Here is a 16,759-nt window from a genome sequence, read left to right on the forward strand (position 1 = left end):
AAGGAAACGAATCAGAATGTATCATTACCCAACTCATTAGAACACTGACTGTCGCGCCAATCAATTAGGCCTTTAATATAAATGTAAATGTAATCGTCACCATGTAATTAACTGCGGGTGGATTGCTAGACGGAGAGGCATGGCTTTAGGCTTTAATTCATGGTGATTACGTGAAGTGTTTGTTTCCGAAGTCACAGGCGTCATGTTGGAGCTAAATAAGCTAGCTGGTTGTTTAGCCGCCGGAAGCAACCCGTCCTCCCTCCCCTGATGGGAAACTTGTCTCAGTGTTTCAGTCTGGTGAGTGGATATTAATGTACCTGACTGGCTGCCCTGTGGCTGTTTCCTCAACACGCACCGCCTCATTTCAGCTCAGAAAGACAAATTAAGGGAGAAATAAATGGCTTTCAACCTAAGGGAAGGAATGACAAAGGAGATGGAGAAAAGCTAGATTTAAAGGAAGAGAGATAATAGTATATAAGAGAAAGAAATGGGGGTTAATGAGCTCATTTTCCTCCTGAGATTTGTTGAACATATCGGTTTCTTCCTGTTGTGTCTACTTTAAAGACCTGTAAAGCTAAACAACCCAACCGCAAAAGTGGGATTCCCCTTTTAGCCTGGCTGCTCTCCATTGGTATGTCGTTTGGGGACTTTTCGATTGGACCTTTGGGATGCTGATCAATAAATCTTTATTGCAAGTGCTGATTTAAACCTTGAATGGGAGAAATTCCATACACCACCATACACCAGATACTGAGAACACCACAACGGTGTTACATGGTTGCTTTGGTTCCGTTTTTACAAGAATTTCAGTGTGAAAAGCTCTCAACACAAAGTGGTTTACTGAAACTTAATGAAGCATGCCAAAAAAAGATACATCTTAAAGTAGGTAATCCATGAGGCGTCAAGTTATTCACAACATTGTACATGTTTATCATTTTAATGTTGTGGGGTTTCATTTGTTGATAAGGCTATTATACTTATATTACACTATCTGTTTGGCTTTTGACAATTCCAATAAAGTTTATTTAAACAAGACAACAACAACGTTGCCAAAAGAGAAGTATTACTTTGTGCAGTTCTACTATAAACAGAATGTCAGAGGAAAAAAATAATAATATGGAGCTGCTGGAAGATTCAGACAAAAGTCCTCAAAACAGCGCCCACGTGAAAGGAAGCCATGGCTGCATGAGCACCAACACTTTATCCATCAAGCTGCACACAACCATAGTAGAGTTAGATGTCATACGTTGTGGAGATAAAAAATAACATAAGCAGTACCTTTTTTATTACTGAATCAAGGTGTTTCTTCTCCCACTAAAGAAAGAGATCTGCTGAATACTCCAAATTCCTCAGGTCCTCCCTTCACTTCCAGTGGAAGTTGAACGTGATGAGTTGTAGCCTGGTGCAGCAGCCCCAGTGAATTCATGTCCTCTGGGGTGGGCCAACTCAAATTCCCTGGTATGCGTCTGTGTCTGCATATGTGCTGTATTTGTGTTTAGCTACAGTACAGATGGGTATGTGATGTTTCTCAACACACATTTCTGCCTTTTCACATGTTTGCGTTTCTCTGCAGACTCTATGTACATGTTTATTTGGGTTTAATTGTGTACTCTCTCTCTCTCTCTCTCTCTCTCTCTCTCTCTCTCTCTCTCTCTCCCTCTCCCACTGTCCCAGGTGACGGGAGTGAGCGTGTCCCCTGGGAAGGACCAGCTGGTTGTGTTCCACACCAAGGACAGCAGGGATCTCGTGGTGTGCCTGCAGGGCATGGTGCCGGCCAATGAGAGCCGCATCGGGGAGCTGATTGGCACCCTACTTAGCCACTTCAAGAGGTAAGCGGTGCGGGAAACAATGGGCAACAAGCGGTCACTCGTTTATCTACAACTTGACATTTTCAACTGTTGGAATGATGTTCATTGTCCTGAAATGCTTTAAAAACATGGACTGCCGATTTAAATGACCTGTGTTTGACACCAAGGGGAAGGTTGAGAACCCCTAATGTTTTATTAACTGCGCAGAGAAAATCACTTTAATTATCAGCATATTGTTCCCACTTAAACCCAGTGCTCTTCATTAAGTTTAACTTCCAGCAGTATTACAGAACAATATGTCGTTTAAAATAACTATACCATTTTTGTAATGGTGAAATAAACTTCTCAGTTGAAAAAAAAAAAAATAAGCACTGCGTCACATCCAATAGTATTGACTGATGTGACCTCTTGCAGGAGGATTATAGGGCAGATAGAGTGCACGGTCACAGCTGTCCTCACTTGAACCCTAATGTTCATTTAATCTGAGCTCAGAGATCTCTCCAGGACAGGATACTGTGAAGGCTAGCATTCATGTTGTTTCCAACCTCCTAAGAATAGAAAAAATATATAGAGATAAAGTCCCTGAATCCTGCAGTCGCTTTCTCTTCCCTTCAGATTCACTGAGGTTCACTTCAGGACTGTGCCTTTTCATATTGCTCTCCAAATCTGCAATACATGATCAGCATTGAAAACCCACTCTATATACTTTATCATAAAGACATTGAAGAACGGGCACAGATAACAACCTATTGAATTTACATGTGCATTTCAAATACAAATACATCTTGTTAACAATATTGCATGTATCCAGTTTTATTCTGTTGAAAGTAAAACTAGGGGATATATTGAGATGTGGATATGAGGAGGTATCTCAGTATATTTTACTTAAGCTCAATTTATTTCATTTTAGCTCCGTTCACATGAGGTTCTTCTTACTGCAGTAAATCTGCTTGTCTTTCCCACTTACCATCAGGAAATCCAAGCACCCACCCACTTGCTTTAACGCCAGGCTTGGTGTCCTCACTTCACTCTTTTCTTCTTTCTTTTTTTTAACGTTTTTATAAGCAGCTTACACGTAGTTTAAATACACATCAGCGGGAAACTCTTGACTCCTTCAACTGATTTGTCTTCAAAGAACCTTAAAGCTTTAGTGCGTAACGTTTTGATATTAATGGACGTCCGTTACATTCAAGCCGTTGCCAAATGAGTTGTTACAAAGCTAATTAGGACTATCAGCTCCTCACAACTCTCTCTGTGTTTCTCAGTCTGACTATGTTCAGAAGATTGTGTCGTCCGGTGACTTTCCTGCACAGAAACTCGAGTGAAGATAATGACCTCTTCTGAAGAGTCCATCATGTTTTTTTAATCCTCCGTGTCCTCCTTAGCGCCAGCTAAACATATATGATTTCATTCATTCCACTTTCATCCTGTGTTTTATTCCCAGAAGGGGAGGTCTCTGTCAACTGAGCTAACATTGACCTATATACATATACATAAATGGGGAAAAAGGAAGAAAAGAAAAATGCTATTGAAAATGTTCCTCACAATATTAAACATCAGGAGACACATAGTCTGGCTCAACGGATGTACATTGCTGGGATAAAGCCTGACATCCGGCGCATCTCCCACACGCTCAACGTTCCTCCCCTCTCGCCGTCTCTGCTATCCATGCTTAGCTCCGCCCAGGACGGTTCTGATTGGTTTAAAGAAATACAAATACTGCATAGAGAAAATGCTCTAGTCAAACCTTTTGTCCCAGTGCACTTTATTTGACTGATTGGAATCAATTGGTTGTTAAATCCAGCTGTTGATGCTCAAAATAATTAGAACCAGATCAAGGAGTAAAAAAACAAGACAATTTGTTTGCAGATATTTTGATCACTCTATACTATACTGTGATTGTTGTTTTGATGAAGCATGTTTTTAGATCACTAACTTTGCTCATTTCACTGATTATTGACGTGCCACAACAGTCTGGCACGTTGGTATTGATTTGTGTGTTCATGTTTGTCTCTCTTTGTGTATGTGATTGTGTGGGAGAGAGGCAGAGACACAGACAGGCTTTGTGCATGCAGACAGTGTCCAGATGTGTCGGAATCTGCTTATCTTGGTGTGTATGTGTGTGCAGCGTTGCCTGTGTGTGCGTTTGCTCCATCCTTGCCATTCTGTGATGGTATCTTGTTTCATTGTGGAGCCCATTTTCTCTGGAGGTGTCGGGCTGAGAAAGGCCTCCACTGGGCCTCCTGTAATGACCCTTCATGCGCTTCGCATACCGGCTCATCCATCACTGTACAACATTGGCAGAACAAAGGGCGCACCAGCATGTGCAAAAATGTGTGTGGGTTGTTTTGACTGCATTATGTGCGTATCTGCATGGGGAGAGATTCTTGAGAGGCAGTCTGCATGCGACTGTGTTTGTGTTTGTGCATCTGCACAGTGTGATTTCTTTGCATGCAGTGTCCCCACTGCTACAGCTCCCTGTAGATGTGGCTTTAACCTTTATCTCTCCTTCAACATGCTGCACAGTGCACAATATGCACAATAGCGAGCAGGGAGAGGGGCAGCTTACAGCAGCAACAAAGCAACACTTTATCCTCCTCAAAGTGACAGTGAGGCCAAAGCAGAATGACACTGCCGCTGGGAATAAACCCTCTTCTTGTCATAGCTGTGTCTGGATACGTGAGTTTCTTTGGGGCGTGATTTGTTTTTGACAGTTTCCACATGTGTTTGGTGTTAATCTGTTTTATCATGTTATTATGAATTTAGATTTTGCTGAGAACTTATCTATACCCCACCAAGTCACCAATTTGCCTCAAACTGAAGTGATTTGGAGATTTCAGCAGCGCATAACGATAGATAACCCTCTTATCGGCCATGACGCACCAGTCTAGATTCAGAAATACTTAATTCTTATTTTGCATAAAAGGGAAGGGGGGGGGATTAGATTCCCAGCCTCCCTCCTCCCTTTCTCCCTCTATCCTTTTTTTCCCTCTCCCTCTTTCATGCCTTTTTTCAGCTTCCTATTTTTGACTATATCCCCTTTGTACTAATTCCAGTCTCATGAAACCCCTGCGCCCCCCTCCATTTCCTCATCTCTCTCTGCCTCTATCTCAGTCTTTCCCTCTACCTCCCCTGGCTCCCCCTACTTAATTTTTGGAGAGGAGGCACTCAAATATTTATGGCTGTGCTGCTGATGAGGCCTATATTTAGATGAGACCAAGCTGTGTGTGTGTGTGTGTGTGTGTGTGTGTGTGTGTGTGTGTGTGTGTGTGTGTGTGTTGACATGCGCCCCAAACTGCAGCACTCCCACCGACTGCTGCTAGGACAGCAGATCAGACACTCTGCATCTGTCTCACACAAACACTGGAAAATGTTCCACCCTCTACTAGTGAGAAACTGTTAGTCTGTATGAAATAGTCTTTATTAGGGGCAAGCCTTTATTCCTAATTTTCCCAGATGTTATACATAGATTTATCATGTTCTATTAAGATGTCTCCCTGGCTCAATCTGATGCCTGGCAGCTTCACATAGTATAGTATGTCATACCTGCAAGCTAGTCGCGTTTCGGCGAAAATCGCCGCTTTGAATGGGAAAATGTCATCCACGTGAATCGTGTAGATCCGAAGAATTTTTATTGGGGGGGGGGGTCCGAGACCCTGTGCTAATACGGTTATCTACCGGACCGAATTGCAACGCGGATAAGGTTAACCCTACACTTGGCAGCAGGTAACGTTAGCCTACCGTTAGCTAGCAGCTAGAGTAAACACGGTTAAAATGCTGACGGCTGTGTAAAAGTTTGTCTGTATTTCACTGTAGAGGAACGTATGACAGCGTGCAGCTGCTGTTGTCGGAAAAACAACACAGATGTTGCGTTCACCTCAAACTCGCCTCGCCAGCCTAGTGGTGCATTCAAAGTTATTGTAAAATACCCTTTTCCCATCCAGTGGTTGTTTTTGTCGTTTAACAGGAATTTACTGGTGAAATAAGTTATTATTATAAGTTATTGTTATTACATTTTTAATAAATCATTTCATTTTGACCCTGTGGCCTTAGCAATAAACAAGCCGTTTTTTGTTGTTGTCACCTTTTTCAGCCCTTCTGAGTTTGCAGGTATGGTATGTGTTAAATGATGAAACACTGTGAGAAAAGACAGAGAGACCCGGGGTCAACCCCTCAGACAGTTTAGTCCAAGTCGAGGAACGACCTTTATTGACTACGTTTACATGCACATAACATTCCGGTTTTAGTAGACTGTTTTAGTGACTCTCAGAAGACAAACAAGTTGAAAAGTTATACTCGTGTAATACACAATATTTTCAAATGTCTTGTGACGTTATGTTAAATCAGTGAAAGCTTTATTTGTCATTTTCATTTCTTCTTATTCAAATTTGCCAACATTTCTAGCGGGTTATTTCTCTATCAAACACTTGCTTCACACTTTTCCCACTGAGATCTGAATGTAAAAATAGCTCAGTGTTGAATTATTCATCCACATCCTCAATTCTCACAGGTGGTTCGCTGCAGTTTAAAGATTTTGCTTCATCAAATGCAACAAGACCTGATACACTTACACGCAGAAATTGTCTTGTAACTGAAGACAAATGTGACGTTAGGTATGTTTAGATCATGTTAACATTTTGCAAAATGTGTTTACAGCACGCTTTCTCTCTCTACTCCTCTCTCTGTGTGTCAGTCACGACCTCATGACCGACACTTGTAAATCCCTGGTTCACATAATCTTTTCTGTCTTCCCGTCATTGTAGTTTCTGTGTTGTGTAAGCTTAGCAGCTGGAGTTGGTTTCTTAGAAAAGCAGTGTGGATTGTTTCTGTAGCAACAGCTTGGTTTAGGCTCCACCGCTGCTGTCAGTGTCCACAGTGACTAATGAAAAACCCTGTGCAGTAGATTGTGTGTGTGTGTGTGTGTGTGTGCGCTTGCATGTGTGTGCGTGCGTGTGTGACAGGATTTTATTAACCCGAGTGTGCTCTGTGTGTTTTGGTGCATCGAGTAAATTGATAGTTTAAGTGCTAAAATGGTTAATTGATTAATCGATGGAAAGAAAATGTATCGACAGCACGATTTATGCATGGTTATTATTAGTGGCAATACAATGCCTGACTTCAGTGCAGATACTAAAACTATACTTTACCTTACATTGTGAAATATAAAAATGATTTACTTTAAAAAAAATCTTAAATGTTACATTTTGTTCGATCACAAGCAGCTGTACTAAACTTTGCCTCAATGATAATAATTCTCAGAGGATAACATGAAAGGGTGAAACACTTAAATCAGGAAATCTTATCAAAGAATAAGTAAACAACATGAAAAATCTGAGCCGAGCCGACATGAGAGCTTTTAGTACTTGACTAGTCTATATCCTCGATCTTCCACTTCCGGGATTGCCCCGTTGCCGCCAGAAATTCCGCCGTATGTCTTCATTTTCGGCCGGATTTCCGTTACCTAACGCTTCCTTTGTGTTGGAATTTTAAACTCCAGTGGATTTCTGAGGACCATGGTTAACTGCTCCTCAGATCTCTGCAGGGTAAATCCAGACAGCTAGCTAGACTATCTGTCCAATCTGAGTTTTCTCTCGCACAACTTAAACAACTTTTGAACATACACGTTCCACCAAAACAAGTTCCTTCCTGAGGTTATTTTGCAGCCGCACCGGGGCTCCGTGCAGGGCTTGGCGCCGCCCATGACGATTGTGATTGGTTTACAGAAATGCCAATAAACCAGAGCACGTTTTTCTCCCATCCCGGAATGCTGTGTGGACTAGCCAGACCCTCTCCGCAGCGCTGTGGAGGGAGGTCTGGCAAAGCGAGACGAGTACTTGACAGATAATGGACACATGTTGAGGTTCAATACCCAGCTGTGATTTTGATAAATTATTAATCATTCAAGCCCTTTACTCAGCAAAAATGCCAAACATTTACTCAGCTTTTCAAAGGGGTGCTTTGAGCTAAATGCTAATGTCAGTATGCTAACATACTGATATTTAGCAGATATAATATTTACCATGTTCTGGAATATCCTTAGTTTTGCAGGTATTTGGTCACAAAACAAAGTATTGGACAAATTGATATTTTGTCCTTAAATTGGCCATGGATAAAAAATCATGGGATCACAGATGGTATTACAATTCATCCTAAAGGGATGACATGAATGTCTGTAGAAAATGTAATGGAAATTCATCTAATAGTTGTTGAGATATTTCAGTTTGGACCAAAGTGGTTGTCCGACCGACTGACTGACAAATATTCAGTCAGTCATCTATATCAATATCCATCTCTAAACGAAAAAGTCTGAAAATAAACAAAATCATTTCGTGCAGCATTTATTTTTTTGCTTTTTTTATCTTATACCAGGAATAATTTTGCGAGCCCTTAGATTCATCTCTTGGGCCTGTGGAGAGTTCCCAGGTGGGGAACCACTGAATTAAGAGATAATTAAATGAATCAAAGTTTGTTGCAGCCCTTGAGGATTTATTATTAAGGACTATAGTGAGCATGAGGACATCCTCCCCAATCTCTCTTCCCCCACTGTAAACTGTCCAAATCTGTGTCTGTGACAGATGTTTATAGATTTAAATGTCTCATATCTGTCTTCAAGCATGGCTACAACCATTCATATATTTTCTCTGTCTTACTCTTCTCTAACCTCCACCACCGCCCTTTGTCCTTCTCTACCTCCCTCCCACTCGCTCTCATTCTTCCTCTCCTTCGCCCTCACCTCCTCACCCACCCTACAATATGAGTCAGCAGTAGTGTGCTGCACATGAAGCACAGCCCTTCATTGATCTGAGATGCGGTCATATTTTGTTTCTGCCATTGCCTCCTTTCCCTCTTTCCCCTAAGACCTGTACGTTTAGCCTCCCCCCTGTCTCCTCCTGACACTGCAGAAAGGTTTTGGGGAAGTGCTAAGCCGGACTGCTTCGGGGGAAGAAAAAAGTGGGTTGAGAACAGAGGAAACACAGAAAGTGTTAGCGAGTGTGTCAGGAACAGTGAGCTAAGAGGGAGGGAGGTGAGATCATGGAAGAGATTGCAAACAATGCAGAAATGAATTCTAGAAGGAGAAAGAGATGTAGAAGATGTTGAGGATTAAAAAGATGTACACTTGTATTGAACAGCCAAAAAACTAATCGGATTTCCTTGTGGTTCAGGTAACCCATCAGGAATCGGATGAGTCTGCAGTAGTAAGAGTGACTGCAGACATGTTGGCGTCATACGAGTGTATCAGATTGGCACATGCCTACCTGGAATTGTGGTAAAAATCCAAATTTCTACAACAACACAAATTTCAACGCAGTGGCAAATGGTTAGCTGTGATGTGAAGTACATGGGATAAAGAAAATCACTGGTATGGCCCTTTAGTTAAAAGAAGGCCATCTATTCTTCTTTTTTGGAAGAATTCTATCTGTTGCTCAGTGTTTTAGCTTCAGAGAGAGTAATAATTATTTAAAAACAAAAAAACTGTTAAATTAATGTTTAAAAGTTTATTTTCTGTTATAGCTGGATATGGCACTAACATTATAACAGTAAGATGAGAGAGAGAGAGAGAGAGAGAGAGAGGGAGAATAAAAAAACAAAGAGAGAAAGCCATGCTGCCTTTGTCTTCCTCACCAAGGTCACCTTTTCTGCTGAATCAAATATTTCCGACTGATAGAAGCGGGCTTCTCCTCTCTCGCTCCATCCCTCCTTCTCTATTTCCTCTTTCTCCATTTATCACCCTCCCCACTGCTGCTCCCTCCCCCTCTTGTTTTTCACTTCACATTCCACTTCTCCTCCTCCCTCTCTCTCTCTCTCTCTCTCTCTCCCTCCCTCCCTCCTTTCTGGGGCGCTGCGGATGCAGTTCCCATGGCAACCATTGGATCCATGTTTGTCTGATACGTATGCCATCCATTAATAACCCTGCTGGCTGGAGATAATAACAGCAACACCTTGTCCCTGACCACATACAGAGGAGCAGAGACACATGCTAACAAAACAAACAAAAATATTGTAGAACAGGGAAAATGTGAGAGGAATATAAAGATTAGAGAGAGAGAGAGATGGATGGAGGGATGAAATGTGTGTCAGAGAAGATCAGCACAAGCTTGTATTTTAGCTTTACTCTACAGACAATTAGAGCAGGATATCAGTCCTCTATTCATTTAGTTTTGTGTCCGTAGCATCGAATATCGAGTTAGAACAAAATATCTGTAATCTTCTTTACAACTGCTGTTTTTAAGACAGGATTTTACATTTAGGAACTTGGCTTTTTCTGTTAATATAAAAAAAGGGTTTTGCTGAATATTTCTCAAAGTAAGGTTTAAAAAAAAAAGTATTGATTGGTATCAAAAACTAGGTATTTTATTGGCACTAGTACAGACAAAATACATTTTCTTTGTGCAAAACTTGAGCAGCCTTCTGTTTCAGTCACCATAGGGTCTTAATCTATCTGCATAGTCGTTATATAACTCCCAATTTGCAAAGTCAAATTGCAATGCGAGTTCACGAATTCTCCCAAACACATGAAAGACACTCGTACGCACACTCAGTGTCATTGTTATGTGGGCCACCGGGGAGTCCTGCTCGTCTCATTGGCACTGTGCTGCAGCCTGGGGGAGGACACTGGCTGGCTGGAGTGATGGATGGCGAGTGGCCAGGCCAGCGCGCGTTTGTGTGTGGACTGCGATGATGTGTTTGTATGCTGACTGTGTAAGTACACATTAGAGATAATATCTAAAAGGTGTGGAAAAGTGTCAGAGGTTGCGTATGAATGAAAGAGTGAGAAGGTGCAGCTCGATCTGACCTACATTTCCACTTCAGCCAGCCCCAAATCCCTGCCAAACAACCTTTCTCTCACACACAATGGCAAACACACTCAGCAGAGTGTGTCCACCTTGCTAATAGCACCATGTGTTTTTTTTATCATGCATGTAAGCACAGACACTGGCACAAGCTTAAGTAACAGATCAGTGTTTGCCCTAGGTTTGTGGAAGACTTGGGTGCACATATTGGCGGGGGTTTCGGGGTCCTCCCTCAAGAAAATCGCTGCTTGGGTGCTGCACGAAAAACCTGTCAGATGACTGGGTGGAATATAAAGCTTCATAGTGAACTAGTGCTGAAACAATTACTTTACGACACAACTGTTAATATTATTGATTCATCTTTGCAGTCATTTATCAAGCAAACGTTTGCCTCTCAGATGGATAAATCATTGCAAATTGAACATGTATATTTGGATTTGGCAACTTCCAGACATCATCTGGGGCTGTTGAGAATGAGCATCTGTCACTATTTTCTAGCATTTTATAGACTAAACGACCAGAAAACTGCTGATAGTTCTGCTGTATCATCTTCCACGGCAGTCATCTATGCCACTGACTGTTGGTCACATCTTCCAGCACTGCAATATTGCATGAAATCTCATCATACATGTGAACAAAATTGTACTCTTATAATTAGCTCTGGCCATTTGACAGATTTAGCACTCTGGGAGAGAATTATTAAGACTCATTTCAAATTCATTCTAATGGGAAGAGATAAAAGTGTTGCACTCTTTCCGAGGATCAGTTTTGCATGGAAAATTCTCTGCTTCTGAAGTTTAATTGCAGCCTCAGTTATTATTGTCAACATTTGGATTGCCGTTACTTCATTAATGAGCATTTCTATTTCAGGATCATTATGATTTTATTTTCTGAGCTTGTTGATCTCAGACAAATCCCATCTGTGAACTTTGCCTTTTAGCTTCCCCCCGTAACACAGTCCCAGCCGTCGATCGTCATAATTAGTTTCCGTCTAAGTAAGTACAAACAGATTGCGAGTGCAAATTGAATGAAAGGCTTAGCGCACATTTGCCTCATGCTTTCCTGTCATAGATTAGGCCCTCGTCGTTTTTGTAACAATTAGTGTTATTGTTTTATTTATTTGAACTTTATTTTGCGTGAATAGTTTTAAAAAAAATAAAATAGTATGTTGTTATTTAGTCTCTTTAGTTCGTCAAAATATTCACAGACTAATAAATAGTGTCTGTGCAGTCAGTACTCACTAGTAGGCTACTAAATACTGGAATTACAACTAAAACTCAATCAGTCAATTAATCATTTAGTTGAATCAACAGAAAATGTATCAGCAAAACATGTCATGACCAAGTACTTGTTTGTCACTTTTTAAGCAAAAATGCCCCAAATTCTCTGATTCAAGCTTCTCAAATGTGAGGATTGCGTGGTTTTCTTTGTCACACTAAACTAAATCTTCAGGTTTGAGACTGTTAGCAATCAGTTTGGGCCATTTTTCACGTTAGTATAACTCCATTTTTAATGAAATGTAGGTACTGTTGTGGTTATTATAAATGTTGACGGTGTCCAACTTAAACAAGCTGCGAAGAAAGTTAAAGATGTTAAAGAAAGTTAAAGGTGTGCAGCTGCTGTGTGAAGTAAAATATGTGTTCTAATTTGGTAGGAATGCATGTGTCCATAAACGATCTGTGCAGATCCAAGCAGGGATCAGGGGGTTACATTGTTTGATCATTTGTTAACACAAATTACTTTTATCCGATTACAAATGACTCATTTGTATCCTTAGATTAATAATTCTCAGGATGAACACCCTAAATTCTGCATGTGCAAGTAAGCTGCTAGTTTAGGCTACTGGCACCTTTTTAGTCCAATTTAACATCTGCATAGATTATCCCCTGTGTGTACGTATGTACATATATGAATTATTTATATGATAGTCAAAAAGCAAAGGGAGATATATTGTACATATATATACTCTTAGAGTAGCTGCCTCTGCATTCCCATAGGAGCTTTCCTCATACTGAATGTATATATGCAGTATGTTACACCGTCTCTTTGGAAAAAAGCATCAGATAAGTGCTGTACAGTTAGGATGATACAGTAGCAGCTTTAATTTGTTAGAGACTGCATCTCTTTAGCTACCTCTAGATTTACCCCATAATCCTCCATCCCCTCCCCCTAAACACACATGTTCCACCCAGCAACAGCACCAGACCATCTCCCACTGTCAGGCCAATAATGATTAGCCTCAGCACACTCTCCCCTCGGCCTCCTTCGTCTCCTCTCTTCCTTTTCTCCCTCCCTCGATCTGGTGTTCTGTCCCTACTACTTCCTTTCTTCATTTCCCACCTGCCATTAACCCCCTCCCCCCACCCCCACCTAACCTCTTTTCATCATGCTTCTTTATTCTGCTTCCCACCCTCCCCATCCCTTCATCTCGTCCTCCCATACTTTAATCTCCTTCACATCGCTCATTCATTACACCTCCATCCCTCCCTCTTTCCACCTCACCTTGCTTTCTCCCCCTCTCCTTCCATTTCTTCTATTCATTTTTGCTTTTTATCCCACCGTCCAGCCCTGAGGAAAGTCAACTCTACTGACCTGGTACTGCTCGCACAAAGAGATTCTTTGACTGTGACTTTAATCAAGCAAATAGTAAAACATCTATGTCAGATAAAGCACAAAGGAGTTCAGAAGCCATTACAGATTGACTTCAAAGGGACAGTTTAGGTTTTTTTTAAAGCCTAAAGGACTTTAAATTAATTTAGCCATTTTCAGAAGTCTCTAAATTATATATTTCTGTCTGATACAGAAAATATCTAAATGTCTATTTTTAATTGTTGCACAAAGCTGTCTAATTTTAGTCTGGCTATCACCAGACCAAGCTCAATTTTTTAAGATTGAACATTAGTCTGGGGAGTCTGCTCTGTGTTTTCTACTGCACAAGAGGCGTGATCAACAGGCATAGTTCAAATGACTCTGTACACAATCGGATAGTCCTTCAACCAATCAGACCAACGATCCGGGTGACGTAGCAGCGACAGCAGCATCAACGGGTCGCTGCGCTTCGGTGGCCGCCACGTTGAATGTAAACAAGAAGCTGCTTGGTCGCTTCTCTATCGTCATATATCGCCAATAGGGTGCCAAGTGGATAAGCCAGTTTGTGATTGGTCCCCGCAAATTTGTGGCAAGAGCATCTAGCTCAAGGGACAAAAATCAGACTTGAACACTCTCGAAGAAAAAAAACATAAAAGGACATTTTGCTAGGCAAATTTAGCAATGACTTTATAAATAATAGAAACTGAAAAATATATTTACAAGATGTTACACTGGAATCTAAAAACTCTTGGCAAACATTGCGAGATAGGGCATTTGTGCTGCATTCATGTGGTGTCGAGGTTAATGAGAAAAAAAGCCTGAGAAAATTTGTGGAGGAACTCAGTTTTACAGATCACTCAATTAAGTCAACTAATCAATTAGTCGACAAAAGCTTGTGAGCGTTTGTGCACTTTCACAGCTATATTTCGGTGCACTTCAAGTTTCTTTCTAGAGCTCCCCCTACAGCTTCGGAATAGATATTTGGCAGCTTCTGTGTTTACTTGTGTCTGACTCCTCGCTCGGTCAGTCTGCCGTTTCCCTTTCTCTGTTCCTCCGACAATGCTTTCCTAGCTTTCTGCTTCTTTTTTGTCGGCTCAGCCATGCAACTCCATCGCTATCTTGTTAGCCGGTTCCTGAATGGGCGTATGTGTGCAGTGCCTTGAAGCAATTCGATACATCGCAAGACCTGATATCCCAAGATACTTCCTGACGCTGAGGCCAGTGCTCGCATGCCGAAAGTTGCAAGGGTGGTTTTTCCACTCACAGGCGCTAGGGGGAAGCAAGACGACCACCATTCAAACCGAAAAGTCATATAACCGTTCCAATGACTCCGAAGCTGTTCAGTTAAGGTAAATTAAGCTAAAAAAAACGGCCTAGTTGCCCTTTAAGGATAGACCCCAGAAAAAAACTAAATTTTTAAGGTTTCAGTTATAAACTTTCTGAAAAATAATGGAAAAGACAAGAATCTAATCTATTGTTTATGACGTTAATGTTACTTTTCCTAGTCGTACTAGCAGTGAAAGCTCTGCGTAGTGCCAGCGTCCCGCACGTGGAGCAGTGAATGGTAAAACATGAATTGGTCTTAATTTTTGTGAAACTGTTAAACACACTTTAAACTAGTCTAGAAGCAGCACTGAGACCGGCGCCACCCAGAAGATGCACGTCCCTGATGGGGACTCATTCTTGACATTCAAACCTTCCTGCCGTGACCTGTCAGCGGATGAAAATAGATAGACCTTTGAGTGACGTATTGATTGCCTTTAATAAACACAATTGGAGGTGTAGCCACTTGAAAAGTGAGCGGTCTCCCTTCAGTAATGAGCAACTAATTGAGGCAGCCTGTCTTTCTTTTCCGTTTTGACTCAGTGTGCTCCAGCTTATTGATTGGCCTAATATGTTTTAAACTCCATTCAGCCTTGAGACGGTGGAGAGTCCTTTTGAAAGGCCAAACACGCAGCTGATCAGTGATTTAGCTCACTGGTTTCACAGTACAAAGACAACAACAATGACAGGATCCAGCACACAGTTTACCAAATGCACACACACACACACACACACACTGGTTTAACTCTCCTGCTGTGTGGCTATTATGGCTCTGCAGTGTGAGATAGCCTCCACCATCTGTGGAGCAACTACAGCATCCCCTAGAGACGGAGGCCTTTGCTTTGTACATTTCCAGTTGTGTTTCATCTCCCACTGATCTCTTAAACAGAGAGACGTAGAGGTAAGAAGTGTGTCCTTTTGTTTAACCAGGACATCTGTGAACACTGAACTCCTTACAACAGCTGGCACAAGTAGCTGTTATTGATAGCCATTATTCACCCGCTGTCCTGTGGGAATGGGGAGGGTTTACCTCCAGATGCCATGTGGACAACCTACCATTGGTCAGCCCAAATGTTGCCCATCTTCTGCTCTGCTCAAGGGTATTGCAAGGAATTATGGGCTGTGGCCACAGGATGTTGTCTTGGCAGGAACAGCACTGGGCTGTGGGGCGATTTTAAAGTAGTGGCCGCTCTGTATTGTAGAATGTGGGAAAGGAACAGCTTTAAAACGATACATTTATTTCCCCAAACACCCCAAAATGACTCTTTGTGTGATCAGAGTTATCCACGAGGTCCAATAAAAACAACCATAGCAGTAAATTATTTCACACCATTTGTGTCTCCACTAAAGGAAATCAGCTGAAAGCCTGAAAAACGTTTTTGTCTTATTAGCCCCTTGAGCATCTTAATACATTCATATCCTTAAGTCTTTTAAAGCTATATTTTTGTCTTTAAGAAAATAGAAATGTATGATATATGTAACTAAAAACAAGCATTAACATCTGAACTGCAGGAGTTGTTAGTTACAGTTTTCATCAGATAACACAGCAGCTGCTAAATCTTTTGTTTGTTTTTGAGAGATTTCAACCAAAACCAAAGAACTATGTATGCTTTTACACTTGAGGATCACAAAAGGCATTTTATTCAAGACACCTCGGAGGACCATGATATTCAGCCACTGCAGCAACCCAGGTCTTGCTTACTGTGCATAATACTAGCTTAGCATATTAACAAGAAGGGCTTGGGTTTACTGTTCATGTGTGATCCAGCTTCAAATGGAGCCTCATGGGAGTTTTGGGGAGTAAAAATATTGTAAAGTCGAATGTGTCTTATGGGACGATCTCATGTTTGAGTTGAGTTGGTTTAGAGTGTCATCCATAGCTGCTGATCTTTCTCTCTTTTCTGTCTGGTGCAGAGGCCTGGAGCAGTGCTGATGCTCAGCTACTTATAGCTGCCTTTGATGTAAGCCTCGCTTTGGCAGCTCCACCTCTGAACTCCACTTCTCCATGTACACACACTCTTTACTTTCTTTCTCTTTTTTTCTCTTCTACACACATTTTAATCAATACCATTTTTGCAGTCAGTGCATTTTCACCCCGTTCTTTCAATGACTTACTTAGTAATCTCTCCTGTTGTAAGTACAGCTCTTTTTTCTCTGAAACGAGAAGAAAAGATCAACAACTGAGGAAAGGAGCGGACAATTAAAGGGAGGCAAAAAGGGTATCCATACCCGGATTCACTGAACTTT

The 16,759-nt window shown here is 41.4% G+C and overlaps 1 protein-coding gene across 1 annotated transcript in view; it reads left to right on the forward strand.

Moving 5' to 3' along the window:
* The window catches only part of myo1d (myosin 1D), a 111,013-nt gene that overhangs the window by 80,700 nt on the left and 13,554 nt on the right, over positions 1-16,759 (forward strand). The window contains exon 21 of the mRNA XM_078280017.1: positions 1,675-1,829. Coding sequence (XP_078136143.1) covers positions 1,675-1,829 — 155 coding nt within the window. The remainder of the gene's footprint in view (positions 1-1,674; positions 1,830-16,759) is intronic.

Source organism: Sander vitreus, chromosome 21 (assembly GCF_031162955.1).
Source record: "Sander vitreus isolate 19-12246 chromosome 21, sanVit1, whole genome shotgun sequence".
Lineage (NCBI taxonomy): Eukaryota > Metazoa > Chordata > Actinopteri > Perciformes > Percidae > Sander > Sander vitreus.